Here is an 18,827-nt window from a genome sequence, read left to right as displayed (position 1 = left end):
GCTTAGTTTGCATAGTTTTGACTAGGGGAAAGTTCCTAGAGATTAGACTCTCTTCAGGTGGGTAGAGATGTTTATTGCTTGAATAAAGCTTTGTGGATTACTTAGCAGGCCTCGTTATTGTCTCCCAAGAAGGCAGGAGGTTTTGAGAAACACGAGAATCTGTACCAGGGAGAGGAGACCATGAGCCAGATATGGCCCATGGTGCACCCTAGTCTAGTTCATGGCTTATCATCCTGGCACTATGCCCACTCCACTCTGCATGGTGACTCACAACAAAGGATGTTCTCCTTGACCCTCACCCTTCCATAAGGAAAGGCAGGTGGAAGCATGCTATGTAGGGAAATGCTGGTTCAAGGTGCCTCACATGCCTTGAAGAACAACTCCTGAAGCTTCCCCAACCCCAGACAAGGGTATGGCAAAACATGAAGAGAGGCAGGGAGAATGGGGTGATGAACCTGGGAATAGCTAGATAGATGGAAAAGGTTTGAGATGGTGATCTTTATTTAATATCACTACCACCCCACTCCCAAGATTCTTGAGTGAGGATAGGATGTGAGAGGACATGTGGGGAGGCTCTGTCCTTGCCAGCAGGCACCCCTGGACACTCTGCCCCACCCCACAATGGAATGCAACCCTCGATTGAAGAAAGGTTCTGCACATTGAGCTACATCTTGTACTGCAAGATAATCAAATTTCTGTCTCTGCACTGCCTGGGATGTGAGCTGGGCTGGACCTGGGCACTGCTGTACTAGCACAACATCCAGCTACACACCTGGAGCGTGAAATGCTACATGGCGAGTGCATTTCCAGCAATATGGCCAATTAATTTTTCAGACTTCATTCCACACTACTTCTATAAATTCATATTATCAAGAAAAGGAATCTTTCCCCATTTTAGCGCAAGGGCTTTTACAAGACTGTGCAGCAATTCGTGATAAATCAAAAGCCTGGAGAAGCAGCGAAACAGAATGAGCGCTATAGGCGAGAGTGCATGTTACGTTCTGCAAAGCTCAAAGAGCAAGAAGGAAAGAAGCTCTATGATCTGTTTCAAACATGAAAGCCCTGTACAGATTGTGTAAACATCACACCACCACCACCCACAAATAGCTGCAACCTAGATCTGTCACCAAGGCAAATACATTCTGATCCTCTCCAACACTATCAGTATAATCCTATGCTATGGATGTTTACTTAGAAGTAAGACCCACCAAATTCAACGCTTACCCCCAAGTGTGTATAGGACTACAGACTGACTGACTGAAGTACTTTTCCAGAACATGAATTAGTATTACGTCTCTAAGATGGATTGCTTTGCCCCAATTTTGATTCCCATATAACTTCACTATTTTTACCTAAAGGATCTTAGTTTTCTAACATAATTTTGTTGAATGATTACTTGGATATATTGCAAACAAGTTAATCTAACAAGCAGCAAAATATAGCAAAAAGTTCAGAATACAGCTAATGAGAGAAGAAACTGTACCTTTCTATATATCCTGTAGGTGTTCCAACCAAACCATCAAGTCTTTCCTGAAGGGCAGCAAGAATTTGAGGATTCTGCATCATCTGTACAGTCAGCTGACGTGCTTAACAAAACAAAAGACAAGAATTTATTTATTTTCTTAAAAGGAACCTGTTATGAAATAGTCTTAATCCCACGTTGGACATACAGGTCTTTTCATCAAAATATATAGCATGCGTCAGCATTTTCAATTATTTGTGTCTAGCTGCTGAACAGACCTAATATAATAGCAGCATTACAACATGCTAGCCATTAAAAACTAAGTATACTAGATGGGCAGCTCATTACAGAAGGTCTAAGATACCAGAAATTCAGTCACAAAATTTAATTCTGTTAATGGAAATTTTTATATTAAATTTAAAGCTTGTGCATTTTTAGGCTTCAATTCTATGCAAACCTATTTAGAAGTAAGGTGAGTGGAACACACAGAGATTTACTTCCAAGGAAACATGCATAGGATTGCATTGTATATCACCTGAATCCAAGTATGTTTACAGAGATGTTGGTAGGAGATCACACTAATAATTAACAAGTGGACAAATTTTGCCTAAAAAATTCAAGACAAGCCCTGAGGAAATGTTTTGCTAGGTTTTCAGTTTAAACTAAAAAAGTACTTCTTGTGTTTACCTACAGAGCTCAACTTATTGATCTCCCTTCAGCTCATTTTGCTCTTACCTTTGCTGTTAGCATCCTCTCCAGATTCTTCTTCTTCTACCTCTTCAACATCTTCCATGTCTTGCTGGTCAAGCTCAGCCTGTTCTTTGCTATTAAAATCCAAGTCAAACCAAGAGTTTGAATATCTTTAACCAAAGCATTTTAAGCATGTATGTTGTTGTTTTTTTACATTTCTTTTCCTAGGTTTTACAATGTATGTTTTAAACTTTGTAAGACCACCTTGAGGCCCAGTATTGGGCAAAAGGCAGGATACAAATAATAATAATGATTAATAATGATTAATAATGATTAATAATAATAATAATAAGTTACCACTTTGGATAGTATTTAGTAACATTTTAGTTCAGAAGATGCCCAGAAAGACATGCCTTTCAACTCATTTTTCTAATGCACAACACACAGGTTTCCTTTCTCTGTTGCAGTATTGGCATGCACCTAATGTTGTTTTTAAGATCCCTAGCACAAAGACAATACCTGAAAAAAGTCAGTATAACCAGAGAATTACTTTCATACTGCTGTTTCATTATGTTGCAGCTTCATGATGTGTGAAAGACACTGTGATATCTGTAGTGTGCTAGGTGTACTTAATGATCTATCCTCATACTCTGTATCCTCTTTTCTCTCAAGTTTCTGCTTAAACATCAAAACTGTCACTTGTTCCACTGACATACAAGGAACCTTGACATAGCTTGCAATTGCATGTATTTTAGTTGAAGATGTTGGTGCAGTGCACAGCAGGTATTTGCAGAAGCTCACTACAAGCACGCCAAAAAAATCTACCAAACAAATAAATAGAATCTTTTCAGATATCAGTTACACTGAGAAACAGGAATCTATCAGTAACAGTAAGAAGGAGGCAACTTTTCAGACTTTGAAACTAGAAGAGCATATCTGTACTCAATAATGGTCAAACGATGCAAATGGCATTATTATACTACACCAATATTTCTGGACTGAAGGTCACAGCACTGCTTAACTGGTTGGCAAGAGAACAACATCAGAATGCTAAGTCTCAAGACAGTCCAAGAATGGAAAGTGACAGCTTGTTTTTTACCTTCTTAGGGCACAGTACTACGCATGTTTAGACAGAAAAAAGTTCTTCAACTCCCAGTATTCCAAGCCAGCCATGCAGGTTGGGGAATGCTGGGAGTTGTAGGACTTTTTTCTGTCTAAACAATGTATAGGATTGCACCTTTACGGAGTTAAAAAAAATGGTTAAGATTGTATACACATCTTGCAATTCAAGTTCTACTTTGATACTTGCACTGAAAATTGATTCATGTATGTCTTCCTTTAAATCATTTTTTCCAGTTTCATTTTCCTCTCAGATGTGTACTACCTTGCCTTTAGCACCAAAGGCAATTGTAACTGACGTTTTTAGGAAGAGGTGAGACAGCACTGTCTTACTGATTTAGCGTTATTGACCAAAATGAAGATGGAAGAGACAGGTTCAAATACAACATTACTGGCTTCAGAAATATTAAACCTCTAAAATGTTCACTAGAATTGGAGCCTGACTGACACCCTATCCTCACTGTGGCAGGACTTAATGTAATGTTCTCTCAGTTGCACACTCTAAGCACATCTATAGGATAAACATCATGTCTACACATAACACCTATACTCTTCCACATCGAGATATGACTAGCATGTAGCTACATTAATATGGCCTATGAGACTTTTAAAGGGGCAAGGACCAAACAATGCTGTTAAATTGCTGCTAACCACGCTAAGGGATTAGGATATATATCTAAATAGGCTTTTAATATGAATACACATACATACGTTAATGTATTTTTTTCTATAGCGCCAATTTATTTGAAGAAAGGTAGAAAATAGGTCCATCTTAAAATGTTTTGTTTTACATGGTTAATAATAAATGCCATATAAAATCATATGAGCCACCTTTGCTACTTCAAATAGTTTGGTGATATAAGTAAATGCATTAAATTTGACAGCTCAATTTTACAAGCCAGCTGATGACGAAAATATTCTGAGCCAAGCAATTTGGTGCTAACTGAAGCCGCCAAAACTCTGATCAATAGATTACTTACAAAACTATGCAAAGATCTACTCTTTGCTATATACACATTAGGAATAGGCATATGCCAAGCTTCTGCAGTGTATGTAAAGTAACCTGTGTTGCAGGTGCTCCCCAGAAAACCCATACATGCAAGCCTAATGCAGATTTTTTTTGAGGGGGAAAGTTGCTCAAATCTGGTCAGCCATCTGTATAGGCTTCCACATAGATTGCCCATGTTGCATCATGTGCACGGTAGTGAGAAGGAGTGTATTTGCTCCTCCACCACATGAAGACTGCTGCTACCTGGATAAATGTATGAGATAAATGTATGAGGTCCAAGATTTAACATGCACCACCCACAAACTTGTAAGCATATCTTCACAACAGATACAGAATCTGTCAAAAATAACTATGACAAAATTCTCAGGACAGAGGCCTGGTTAAGATATATAGTGAATTCTGCTGCTCATTTTAGCCAAAGTTTTATTTATTTATTTCATTTCTATACCACCCAATAGCCGAAGCTCTCTGGGTGGTTTACAAACTTAAGTTAAAGATAACATGCTTACTTGTCAATGTCTGCCATTTTTCCAGACCTCAGAAAACCTCTGGGAAAGAAGAGAAAGAATTATTTTACATTTAACTGAAGCTTAAAGCAATAAAATAATTATACCAGAACCAAAACTGAACCCTTTTGGAAGAGAAATACTGCTACTTTTGCAGCAATTTTTAAGCTTTTCCGTACTACAGACCATTTTCTTATATTACAACCAACATTTCAGAGACTGCTTGAAAGCTCTGTAACAAAATACTGAGTTATGCATAACAGTGCACGCTGTAGCTGGTTGTGCAACAAGAGAGGAATATGTGGTAGGAATCCAACCTGCATTCCTAGTACAATGGCATGTGAAATTAGTGCATGACATAGAGCTCATATGAGACCAAGCAAATTATTCTCTGTCTTTAACTCTGGGAGTCAATTAGTCTGATCCTTAGGCATAAATCTGATACCAACCTATTGGGCTGGCTTGGAATAGTAGTGCGTGATACAGGTGGCTTTGATATTAAAAACATAGGTTGCAATTAAGTAGTAGTTTATTATCAACGGTCTACCAACCACATATATACAAAATAAAAGAATTTACAATTATCAAATACATATAAAATATAGTACATAAACAAAAACAGAATCATGAAACTATCCTAGACGGCCTGCCCTGGATGGCTACATCAAAACATTTAGCAAATTACAGATTGGTTTCACACAACACGATAACTAAGTGGTTTAAATAGGCGACAGTTGTCCATGCACAGCCCTAGTAAATGCACCCTTGTAAAAGTGACTTGGTGATGGGAAACCATCTTCACTGGTCTGCATGGTGTATTCTGCTAGTTTGCTGTGGATCTTCAGACCATTATTGTACTGACACCAATACTTGTTTTGTTTGATGGTGTCAATAACTGTCTAGTCTTGTATTTACCATAAATATAATAAGCTGTCATGATGCACACAAGTGTTTTTTGTTTCTCTGAAGATTGTATAAATGTTCCGAAATGAGGAAAGCAGCCTTGTCTTAAGACTTTGCTCCTGTTTGCATGTTACTTCAATGCTGTTGTTCACTTTTGGAGATATCTATGTCAATATCAGCATCACAGAACTGGTCACTGTTAGCTGTGAGCAGAGGGGCTTGTTGTATATTGAGCACCCTTTGTAGGAGTGTCAGTTACAGATGTGTGTGTGTCAGTAACAGATCTGGTATTTCTGCATTCTTCAATGAAGCTTTTAATTCCTGTGCATAACAAAATTTGTCGTCTGAACCAAAGTCCAGATTCAAGAGTGCATTTCAAACAGTCGGGGCAGCATTCTTCACTACTTTAATGGAACGTACAGGTTTCACTACTTCTTCAACTCCAGATTACAGTGAGAACACCATAAAAGATTCTCCCACTCCACCCCAATTCTGATGGAAACTGAACTGTAGCCAAAGGCCAGAGTCCGACCTTTTTTCTTTCTTTTTTTGACACCACAGTTTTTCCCCATGATATCATGAATAGCTGACAATGAAATTCCACAGCAACAATCAAGGAGGTTTTTAACAATGGATTTCTTTAAAAAGCCTTCCTTCTGAGGGGGTGATGTTTGATTTTAATATATTTTTCTGATTATATTTTAAAGATATGTTTCCAAGCAAAACTTGCGGTAGAAGAGATCAGCTCCAAAAACATAAGATACATTGTCTATTCCACCTATTAGAGACATTGCTGCCATCAACAATTTCTGTGCACTGCTATTCCCAAATGCCAGGCTTGTTTCCAACACCAACATGCTGAAACTGACTACACAAAACACATTGCAGTTGATCTGGATTATATTCAATTGAAGGTGGCCACACTATGGAACTGGTTTTTGCCATGTCATGGTTTCTGTTATCATTTTCTGTAGACTCGGGATCAGCTCCACAGATTTTGCCTCTGTTGGTTTCTTTAAAATCTTTTTCAAGGTGTACATTTTGTAACACTGGTTAATGGTGTGATAGACAATTTGTGAACTGTCTACTAATTTAATCTGTTTGGTAACATCCTTCCAAATTTCTGCAATCTCTTGACTCCTTTTCCACCATTTTCAGATGGTGTTTTCACACTATGTATACATATGACATATAATGCAGAGGGAGATATTTGAGTTAATGTCCTCAATATAGCTTCCACAAACAGATGGTTTCTCCAAAAATGAATGCTGCTCAGCCGCTGTGTCATATCCACATTCTGCATCTGAAATGGAAAACACAGTAATAATCCATTAGTCTCCAACATTAGGGGCCTGCAGCTACAACCTATTACAGTTCTGCAATAAATCTCATTAATTACTCATGAATTTATTGCTTTTTTGTAGCAGGGGATCTGGACCTATAGCCTTTAATGCATTGGGAGGGGTGAGGAAATTGATACCAGCCCACCTACTGCACACCAGCCCACCCACTGCATACAAATAGTGTGCCATGAGTCCCATTTCTGAACATGATGTGTGTGTGTGTGTGTGTGTGTGTGTGGTACTAGGAGACAAAACTTACACAAGGTAAGAAAACACACACTGGGATTTATAACAGGAGAGGAAGGAATGAAGCAGAACAATCAGATACAAATACATTTTAAGGCACATTTAGAACTAATAAGAGGTGGTGAAGAAATTAAGTATGTATTTAATTACAGCCAGTGTGGTGTAGTGGCAAAAGTGTTGGACTGGGAGTCAGGAGATTTGGGTTCTAGTCCCCACTCAGCCATGGAAACCCACTGGGTGACTTTGAGCCAGTCGCAGACTCTCAGCCCAACCTACCTTACAGGGTTGTTGTGAGGATAAAATGGAGAGGAGGATTATGTATGCCACCTTCGGTTCCTTGGAGGAAAAAAGGCGGGATATAAATGCAAAAATAAATAAAATAAATAAAGTGTCTCATACCTGTGATTGGTGCTGTAGATTCCTGGGCTGGAAAGCAGCTGTAGGTCTCAGTCACTTCCTGGCTGGAGAGCTTCTCTGGATGTTGGTCTCCAATGTCCTCTGATTGGATATCATATTTTCTCTCTGTATTTTCCACAGAATTGCCTATATCTTTTCTTTTTCTCAAGTTCCAAATTCCTTCAAAAACATTCCTTAGGACATTCAAAAATGTCCTAAGACATTAGGTACAGAAAGGATTGCTCTGAGGATCCAAAAGGGGGCTACATAAAGATGGTTACATTGGAATGCAAAAGGTAGTTTATGTACCCTGTTATTTCATATTCAATAGTGCCTTTAGGAGTACATATTTGTCATTTCACAGTGTGCTGCAAAACTTGTGAAGATGGTTAGGAATGGGACAGACTGGGGGGGGAAACCTTATTTCACTTGATACCTTGCTGTATAACTTCAGAATGGTTCAGTTCTGGGGGAATTATTGGCTTTGGTACCTCAAAACCTCTAGTTTAACATAATTTTATGCACATAGGTGCCATGGTTCATGAGAAAGCTGCTCCAGAAAGATAGGCAATGTCCATTTTGGAAAATGGCTTTCAGACTTATTCCAACCTGTTCACATCTACTCAATTTTTATCATTCCAAACCATGTCATTTATGTCATCCAAGTAGAAATTGCCATCAATACAGGGACTGTATTAACTAGTAATTTAAGGCATTACTACTCCTGCACACTGATGCATCTGTACTTTGTATTTCCACCAAAAGGATGGATATATGATGTTAAACATTGGCAGATTTGTGTACACACTCAATTACAAGAACCTGGCAGTCAACACTGCTACTTCAGGCCAATTTTTCCACTGCATCCATCAGATTGGAGACAACTTGAAAGTCTTTTGTATGGTAGACTTAGCATGGTGGGTTTATCGTGGCTGACCCCAACAGTATCGCCACATCATGTGAAAAGTTTCCACACTTCCAGCTGATTCAACTATGTGAGACATGTCCCACTTCACTTTCCTCTTTGATGTCCATATCGTTGTTTCTTCTTTTCTTGGTTGTCTCAAACACACCCCTTCTATGTTTAAGTAAGACGCTATACATAGACTGCCCGCCACACACTGTTTCACAGTCACACATTAAAAAATCCAGTACCAAAAGAATGTCACAGGTCTAAGATTCACCAGATGCAGAAACCTCTAAGTTTGATGCAAAAGATTGGTAGGTATCTTTACAAAGCCTCTTGTATAGCAATCATATTTCATTGTATCTACAAGCACATCATTAAATAGTCACATGCTAGGCCAGACTATGTATACTACAGCATAGCCTGTACCTAGTCTGCCTGTGTAACATCCTACAGGTACAAAATAAAACAAAGCAAAATGAAGTTAATAAATTGCCACAGGTAATTTTGGAAAGCATGCAAGAAGCCATTTTCAGTGAACTGTCAATAAAATGCATGGTACCTACATATCTTTCTACCATTTGCTAAATTTGGCAGCCTAATGAAATATAGCAATAGAAAGCCATATAGAACAGGCATTTCCCTTATTTCTGAATGCATTGATAAACAAAGTTGTGTTTCTCTAAACCTTAGTCATATAGAGAAATGCAAATATAATCTGGGTCAAGTCAGCCGCAGGATTTCTGTGATCCTACTTCAGCCTTCCCTAACCTGGTGTCACCTAGGTTTCTTTACCTACAAAAAAAACATTGGCCATTTTGGCTGGGGCTGCTGGGAGTTGTAGTTCAAAACACTTGGAGGACTCCAGGTTGGTGATGGCTACGGCCTACTAGCAGAAGAACTGCCATAACAGGGGTGGGCAACTTGTGACCCTCCGAATGTTGGATTGCAATTCCCATCAGTTCTTGCCAGCATAGCTGAAGGGATGATGGGAGATGCAATCCAACAACATCTAGAAGGCCACACATTCCCCACCCCTATGCTAAAATAATGGAAGCTGCTGGTGGAAATTTTAATATGCCACCTGACACTGATATTTGTGCCAGCATGTGTCCAAGGCTCTTGTGCCAGTGTGTGCTGAAGGACAGGCTAGGGTTAAGTATGTATACGGTTATGTATTCATGTACCAGTCCACTTATTGATGGTTCAATAATTTGTCTCTGAAATGCCAATATGAGTATTCTTAATGTGTGCTATAATGATTATATACTTTGATTTGCCTGCTCCCAGCCTCTGGACAAGAAGAACTGCAAGCAAAGCTGTCAGTTGTATCTCAATGGGAGATAACAAAAGAAAATTAAAACTTCAATTGGGCCCCTTTGGAGCATGTGTGTAATTTTCCTTAAAGTCAAAGCTACATGTAAAGAGTGCTTTACATGGCATGGTATAGGACTTATCAATAACACATTAGTCTTCATTACTAGAAGAAGGGCCACAAAAGAATTGCAAACCAAAGATGAGATACATCAGTGGCATCAACAACAACCACAGTTTTCTGTTTAAAAGAAAAATATGTAGGGATCAAGAATGAAGAGGAAGGGGACAGGAGAACAGATACATCAAATAATTGAAACTAGGTCTTGCAGGTTGGGGTTAAAGGGTGAGTACCAAGATGGAAACTATTGAAGACTGCAAAAGTGCTCATTAATTCTTAACATGTACACCAGCAATATGGGCTGTTTTATACAAACTACTGACATTGCCAGATTTTGTCCAGTGGCATTCAAGAAATCCTTCATCAGCCTACCATACACATCTTCCCCCTCAACCCGCACCCCCCTCTAACATCCATGAATTTTACAGAACTACGGTTTCTCTGTCACATCCATTCTACCTTTCTGCACTGCAGAGCAAGTCATTTAATCTCTCATTGGAATTCTCTATCAGAAATCTCCATCAAGTATTTTCACCCCAGCACTAGGCCAGTAACAGCAGTGATATTCAAGAGACCTTCATATGAGGTTATAGAACAGCTTTCTGCCTTGCCAGAGTTGGCATAAAGCAGCAAGGTATACTGACAATGCCAGGGCTCATTTTGAAGTATTGCATGGTTCTGCACTGAGGCTTTACTAAGATGGTCAGAGCAGATGGCATAAAGGCAAATCCAAAAGTTCAAACTCTCATTTACAGACAATTAAGCACTTAATTAAGCTTGGGGGATAAATAAAATACTGATATTGGCAAATGCTATTTGTTTCTTCTGAATTGCCCTCCAATCAATGAGTGTTTGAAGCAATTTACAATAAAGTAACAATAATAATAACATTCTAAACATATCAAAACTAAAACCTGTTAAACTGAAATAGTTACAGAACATTTATATAGTAGTGGAAATATGAGTGAAGATATAATGCAAAGGTAGTTCACAACTGTTCCTTAGTTATAAGAACAGCCCAGTTTCACCCTGGCTTCTTAACAGAAAAAATGACAGATGTGAATACCAGCTAACCAAATGCTGGCTTAGACACAACTCCTGCACCTTTCTGCAATTTCACGCAGACTGTCCACTTTTATTAAAACAAGTGCATATACTTAAGATTAATTTTTAAATTCTGGACCCCAGAATTGTTGTTTTTAAATGGATACTGTTGTTTTTATGTTTCTGATGGTTTTTTAAATTTTGTATACTTTTTAATGTTTACCATTTTTAACTGTAAACCGCCCAGAGAGCTTCGGCTATGGGGCGGTATATAAATGTAATAAATAAAGCAAGAAGGGGGCAAGTTCTTGATAACATATCGAATGCCAGCCAATCTGCATTGTGCACAAAAAGTTGCTAATGAAAATTTGAACTTTTTCCCCAGAGCTCAACCCCAGAGAGGGGGAGGTCATCAGGAAGTTTGGGCTGTTCTGTCACCAATATGCTGAAAGCATGCAGGTCTACCTTGGCCCTTTCTACACCTAAAGATTATCCCAGGAAAATGGAGGGATCGTCCCTGCCTGCTCCCGGGACCCCCTGTGTGTCATTTGCATGCACAGGGACGATCCGGGGGCGGGGGGGGGAAGGCAGGTGTAGAAACGGCCCTTGTTTTCCACCTGCTAACCCAGGGAGACTGCAGAACTCCTGAACAGGTGTTTGGAGGCAGCTTTGTGATAAAGGAGGTTGAACAAGCTGAAGCTTAATCCAGATAAGACAGAAGTACTCTGCGTGGAGAAATCTACCTAGATAGAGGGATTCAACAGGTAATGGATGGGGTTGCAATTCCCCTGAAGAACCAAATTTGTAGCCTAGGAATCCTTCTGGAACTCACTACCTGTGGAAGAACAGGTGGCAGCAGTAATATCAACTTTGACTGGTATGTCAGTTTCAACCCTATCCAGGGAAACTGAACCTACATCCAGACTAGACTACTATAATGCACTCTAGGGTGGGCTGCCTTTGAAGACAACTCTGAAACTGCAGCTGGTGCAGAATGAGGCTGCTCAAGCCCTTGTTGCGGCTAAATGGTCAGATCATGATAAACCAACCTGTATCAGCTACATTGGTCACCAATGTGATTCCAGGCCCAATTTGAAGTGCTGGTTTTGATTTTTAAAGCTGTAATCTGTACGAGACCAGGTTATTTCAAGGAATTCCTATACTCGTATGAATCTGCTTGTTGCCCTACCAAGATTAGTAAGGTTGGCAGGCACTAGAGACCCGACCCTATAGAATTCCCTCCCAAGACATATACAGCTAGCCCCATCTATGGCTGTTTTTAATAGGGTTTTAAAAACTCGCTGTTCTCCCTGGTTTTTAATTGATTTTTGCGTGAAATTTGCTGATGGATAATCTGAAATTGCATTTTATTGAAACTGCTTTTATTTAAAATTCCTTATATTTATTATTTTATTAATTTGTTTATTAAATTGTAATATTTTTATGCTGCAAGCTGGCATGGAAAGACTACGGGTTTGAAAGGCAACTAAGTTTTGTAAACCGCCCAGAAAGCTTCGGCTATGGGGCGGTATAGAAATTTAATAAATAAATAAATAAGAAGTGGAATAAAATAAATATGAAAGATACAGTTGGACTGAATACATTGAGAACACTTCCTAAACAGCTCCACTGCCTTTAAGTAAAAAACTTATGACTTCCTTCATCCCAAGTCTTTGTATACCATACTTGTGAAAACATTATTACAAAGTCAGCATTGCATAAAAAGTAGTCGTGGTAAGTTTACTTGAGAGGGGCGGGGTGATCTATGGAAGTTGATCTATTCCAAACAATACAATTCAGACCTACACATTGCTATATTAATTTTAACTTGCTAGAGTGGATATTTCACATAAACACCATATACCCTGTCCTTATGCATCATATGGTTTACAGCACTGGTCTTCGACTGGTCCAGACCTAAGACTCACTTTGGACTCCCAACCTGCAACATGGGACCCACTTTCGCAACAGCTTTGCCACGACCCATTTGGACTGACCTCACAACCCACTGTTGGATCATGAACCACCAGTTGAAGACTACTGGTTTACAGTGTAGAAACTTTGGACATGACAGTCAAGCTGAATGCAGCCGGCTGGTTACACAGGATCTCCAAGTCCAAAACGTCTGCGAATGCAGATTGCAACTCTGAATAATATCAGTTGCCCTTCAAGGCAGTGATTTATAAAAGCACACGCAATGTTTTTTTTAAAAAACTTGTATATGGTTTATCCAGTTTCTAATACATGCCAAGTGAGAGGCCACCAGAGAGGGAGGAAGCAGCAGCCAGGCACCTCTCCACCGTGCCTGGGTCCAGCTCCAGCTGAGAGCCCCCTCCCTCCTGCTACTAACTGTCTCTGCAGAGGCCACCAGTGAGGGAGGAAGCAGCAGCCAGGCACCTCTCCACCGTGCCTGGGTCCAGCTCCAGCTGAGAGCCCCCTCCCTCCTGCTACCAACTGTAACTGCAGAGGCCACCAGAGAGGGAGGAAGCAGCAGCCAGGCACCTCTCCATCGTGCCTGGGTCCAGCTCCAGCTGAGAGCCCCCTCCCTCCTGCTACCAACTGTCTCTGCAGAGGCCACCAGTGAGGGAGGAAGCAGCAGCCAGGCACCTCTCCACCGTGCCTGGGTCCAGCTCCAGCTGAGAGCCCCCTCCCTCCTGCTACCAACTGTCTCTGCAGAGGCCACCAGTGAGGGAGGAAGCAGCAGCCAGGCACCTCTCCACCGTGCCTGGGTCCAGCTCCAGCTCAGAGCACCCCTCCCTCCTGCTGTCAACTGTAACTGCTGAACTTTGCAACTAAGATTGTAGTGCCTGAATTTGCTTTCCTTTCCCCCCTCCTCCTCCTCCCTCCCAATCCCTTTTCCTTTTGTGTCATGTCTTTTAGATTGTAAGCCTGTGGGCAGGGACTGTCAAGAAATACTTTTGTAAGCCGCCGTGAGAGCCTTTTTTGGCTGAATGGCGGCATAAAAATCCTTAAATAAAAAATAAATAAATAAGTGAACTTTTACCAGTAACCTTGGTAATGGCAGGATACCAACAGGAAACCAGCATCCCTAAAATATTCTCTGCTGTCCATATACATCTCTAGTTTTTATTAAGTAGACCCCAATGGATGGGGAATGCTGGGATTTGTAGGACTTTTTGCTGTCTAAACATGCATAGGATTTTGAGACTGCTTCGTGTTGCAGAAGATCTTCAACAAGATGTATGAAGTCCTCCTAGACCCATCAAGTTAGACTCACTTTCTAGGGCCCTCTTAGATGCTATAATAGATATTTCAACATAGAAGCAGCTATTCTCTTTTCTGGAAAGGATATGAGGAACAGCATGCAACTACCTTAACATTGTAATATTCAAGGGAACCAAATTTGAAAGACAAGGGCAGGTAGTCGGGGCATCTAAGTGCTCTTTTACCCATTTTTCAAGACTCTGCTCAAAAGCTTTGGTTCCAGCTCACATAAACCCTACTCCTTACACAAAAAAATGGATCACATAACAAGGAAAATAATTTTAATCAGAACTGAAGTGAACTACAAAAACCAACAAGTACCAAGACGCTTATTGACTTCTAGATGGAGCAGTGATGTTGTGCTGGGTCATCAGTATGCTAAAGAACAGTATGCACTGTTCTTCACTACAAGGCCCACAGGCCACTGTTGGCTCCCGAACACATTTTTATCTTCAGCCCCTCTCCCGCCCCATTTCACTTCAAATATTTCTCTGGAAGGAGCAATAAGGAGCTCAGACAGACTCCACCTTTCTGGTCACACAGCCAATGAGAATCCCTCACCCTCCCATTACTGCTACAGTGCCCTCATTAGCTTTTTCACCCAAAGGTAGAGTCTGATTGGCTGAGTATGCTGCCACTCTCACCCTGAGGGGAAAAAAGGCTTTAAATTAAAATGGTATACGGCTGCAATATTGAACGTTCTAGTATGGCAGCAACATTTCCCATGTGCTGGTTGGCAGCAACATTTTCCAGCCTAGCCAAGTCCCACAAAGAGCTAAACTGAGCAGAGCCCCTTCCAAGATTTAAACAAAGGAAGAAAAGAGCAAAGCAGGACAGTTGAGCTACAGCAGGGAGACAGCGAGAAGAGTTGCCTTCAGTGCGACAAAAGGCAAGACATGGTGACTAGGTCAATCCTCCTCCACCCTAGAATAGCAAACAGTGGTGGGTGACCATGGTAAATTTTGGGTGGTTTCTTTTGTGTTAGAGAGTCAGCCTCCCCAACCCCTGCAAGCAGTTGCATCTCCCCCCATGCTCTGCAGATGAGTTTTGCATATGCAGCTTTTGCATTGTTATTTATTGGGCCAAAGAGCTAAAACTGCAGGTGCACCAAAAAGGATGTGGCACAGATAAACCCTTGGAAGTTTGCAGGATCAGGACCACACTTCATAGATAGCCTCCCTGGGTCAGGAGACACCCGATGCACCATTAAAACCCTGCATGGCTACACACAAAGGAGCCAAAACCCTGGGTGCACCAAAAAGGGGGTAGTGTAAATGAAACCCTTGGAAGTTTGCAGGATCAGGACTAAGTGACTCTTGCCAAGCAACACTGTAGGCAACCAAAATAACCATTGTAACCACCACACAACACAATAACCCATGATGGGTTAAATAACCCACTCTGCAGACAGTGGGTTATCACAATGGGTTATTTTGGTCAAATAAGCCATTGTGGATTTAGAAAAATTCCCAGCAGGTGACAAGATAACCCATGATGAATTAAATAAGCCATCATAGCTTATTTAACCCATCATGAGTTACTGTGACGTCCAAACCCAGTCCTGATGTTACTTTGTAAACAGAAAATAACTGCTGAAAGAAGACATCAGAAATGGAGGCAGGCAAGAGAGCTCTGCTGTGGCTTGTCCTCCATGTTTTGTTAGATTTTTCTCAACATCATGGGCAGAGTTTGCTGCCCATCAGTGTAATGTCACCTTCTTTTACCAAACTTTGACCACATTGCAGACTGTTATAGCAGCCAGGGCTGCACTGGTGCCAGTTTTCCTCTTTCTCTGTTTTAGGCAGAACTATTACCTCTCTGTTCTCTTATATGGGTTCAAAATGCTAGTCTAATGTACATGCAAACACCCTGATCTGCAAGAGCCATTGAGGGGAATTCTTGTTGAGGCTCTGGGGTAGTCGCTGCACTAAAGTTAGGACACTGATTTAAGAGCGTCCAGTCTTCCTGGGCAAGACACAAGCATCTGCATATTCAATGTAAACATAGGTTATTTTGCCTGCAGATATGAAACAATTAGCAGGACAGGTCCACAACCAGGAGATAAGACACAGGACTCAAAGCAGCCCACCACAGGCACAGTGTCCATATGCAGAGGGACTTCCCCAGTGTACAACAGCCCTCCTTTCCCATTGCAAGTACAGGAATATAAGCGCCTCCCATTCCTTATTACTCCAGATACACAAAGCCTGTGTATTCATGCCACAGAGGGAAAGGAACATTGCTCTATCATGTCCCATAATACATATAAGTAAACTGCAGCTCTTGCCCACTTTGTGTGTGACCTGCAGAACCTTGGGGTACCATCGCCACACTTCTCAGCTGATTAGCCATCAGCTGGAGGACAGTGAACAGATCCAGAGAATGCTGTTTTCTGGCTACTACTAGCAATGAGGAAATAGTACTCTGGACTTAAACTCACACCAGAAATCCCATCCCTTGATCCCCGAGTACTGAAACGGGGGTGGGTTGAAGTGTGTATGTGTGCACATGCATGCAGGTGCACAGCCTCCAACGCACCTGGAACTGCATGCAACCCTCAGAGCTAAAAAGGTTATCCACCCCTGCCTTATGCAGATCCCCCCACTCATGGGTGCTAAATTATTTTCAACACGCATAGCATTATATACAAATTTCAACATACGTAATCATCTTGAAGAATGGATCGCTCCAATTTGACCATCACTGCTTTAAACATAACCCTAACCACTGATTCCATCTAGTATAGCAAGGAGTGAGGTGTACAATATTTACTTCCTGGGCACTTAAACCTTGTCTAGTTCCAATCATTCACTGCTGGCCACCAAAATTAGTCACATGTGCTCTATTAAATAATCTTCCGATTTACAAATCACTAGCTGGTACCCTTCACACAGAAGGGAAATAAACATGGTATTGCAAATACTAAAAGCCAGAGAATTATACTAAGGTTATCCCTGGGAGATAAGCTAAACTTTTAGCAGATACTGATACATTTTTTTCTGGAAAGATTAAGACATGTACATAAAAGCATTACTGAACAGAACCTAACTTACAATTAACTTTTGTTTAAAAAGAAAATGTAAACATACCCTTAGGGAATTAAGCCTGAAGCTACAGGAACACCCCAAGAGTCAGCCTTGCAGCTCTTCTGCTCATTATTTGAACTGCAAAGCATAAGTAAATATTAGTTTTAAACCCATTGAAGTTTAGAGACCTAAAATATATGGAAGCAATAAGGCTGCAATCCTGTGCACACTGACTTGGAAGTAAGTTACAATGCATTCAATAAGACTCTTAAGTGAATCTGCACTGATTATTCTCATCGCTGCCTGCTATTTCTATATAACAACACTGGGTACAAACTGCTTTACAGTTTTGCACATGCATCTTAAAAAAGCTTAATACCATTACTGTCTTAGAGAATGGTAACTTGAAGCAGAAATGACTATGGCATATTTTTACAGCAATATGCTGCTGCACACCTTATAGTAACCGGGTTTAACACCACACAATTTAACATTAGTGTTATCACACACAAAAAACTTAAAATTAAGTTTGGCATGCAACATGTCACTTTTCATTTGTTCAAATCACTAATTTGTAGAGAAATCTTTGAATTATCCAATGCTCAGTGAAAGTATAATATCCTCAAAAGTAAATATGGATCTTGAACCCCATTTAGAATTTCAAGCATGTTTGCTTGGCATTATCAATTCCAGAGAAACTGGAGAACCACCATCTCCAGCTCATTATGCCAGAGTATACTGGGCCTTCTCAGCACTTACTTGAACATTTGTACTGCTGCTGGATCTTAAATAACACATGCAAAAAGCAACCATGTCTTAGATCGTAATCCCACATCAATAGTTATCTCCTGACTTTTCAGACCCAAGACCCACCTTTTATTAAACCCCATAAGATGGAAGCCTCGTTTAATATTCTACCGGACTTGTCTCTCCCCGCCCATATCCACTCCTTTTGTCTCCATTCCAAACAGAAAAAAGGTGGCAATGCTGCTACTGTGACGCAGCTTGGGTCAAACGCAGCCCCAGGTGTGTGTGGATCGACCTACCAGTTGAAAAACAGCTAAATAGACAGCAGAATTTCGAGACACTTCGCTTCGTTCCTGCCCTGAGTTGCCAGCTTCAATCATCTTCGCAGCTAGTGCAACCCAGCATGTGTAACCTGATGTAACAACGGATGTGGCGCCTTAAAAAACTAACAGAGTCCACTTGGAATGATTTAAAGTTACCACAACCCCAGTAAGCCAGAAGCAGTCGAAGTATGTTATGCTTACTGAACCCGTAAGAAACGTATTTCTTTCTCCCCGCCCCTCCTCAAGTACCGTTGCCATCCGCCACTCTTCAGTCTCCCAGAATAACATTATCACCCTGCAAATGGAAGGAAATGGAGGCCAGAGCTTGTTATATTACCTAGAAACTCAGCCCTACTGGATTTCCGGGGAGGCGGGAAAGAGAGAGAGAAACCCTTTCACGAAACAACATAAAAGTCCTCCCCACACAGATGCTTCTTAGCCAGACC

The 18,827-nt window shown here is 40.8% G+C and overlaps 1 protein-coding gene across 3 annotated transcripts in view; it reads right to left on the bottom strand.

Annotated features, from left to right (window-relative positions):
* Nucleotides 1-18,827, bottom strand: part of NAP1L1 (nucleosome assembly protein 1 like 1) — a 35,141-nt gene that overhangs the window by 15,501 nt on the left and 813 nt on the right. For 2 of the 3 annotated variants that reach the window (XM_063133854.1, XM_063133856.1), the window contains exons 2-4: nucleotides 4,790-4,828; nucleotides 2,198-2,286; nucleotides 1,484-1,586 (exon numbers count right to left, since the gene is read on the bottom strand). In XM_063133854.1, the coding sequence (XP_062989924.1) occupies nucleotides 1,484-1,586; nucleotides 2,198-2,286; nucleotides 4,790-4,806 (209 nt within the window). In that variant the 5' untranslated portion in view covers nucleotides 4,807-4,828. Of the gene's footprint in view, nucleotides 1-1,483; nucleotides 1,587-2,197; nucleotides 2,287-4,789; nucleotides 4,829-17,374; nucleotides 17,450-18,827 lie in introns of all 3 variants that reach the window. The other variant, XM_063133855.1, reaches the window with a different exon arrangement.

Source organism: Elgaria multicarinata, chromosome 9 (genome assembly GCF_023053635.1).
Source record: "Elgaria multicarinata webbii isolate HBS135686 ecotype San Diego chromosome 9, rElgMul1.1.pri, whole genome shotgun sequence".
Lineage (NCBI taxonomy): Eukaryota > Metazoa > Chordata > Lepidosauria > Squamata > Anguidae > Elgaria > Elgaria multicarinata.
This window is presented reverse-complemented; position numbering and strand designations above follow the sequence as displayed.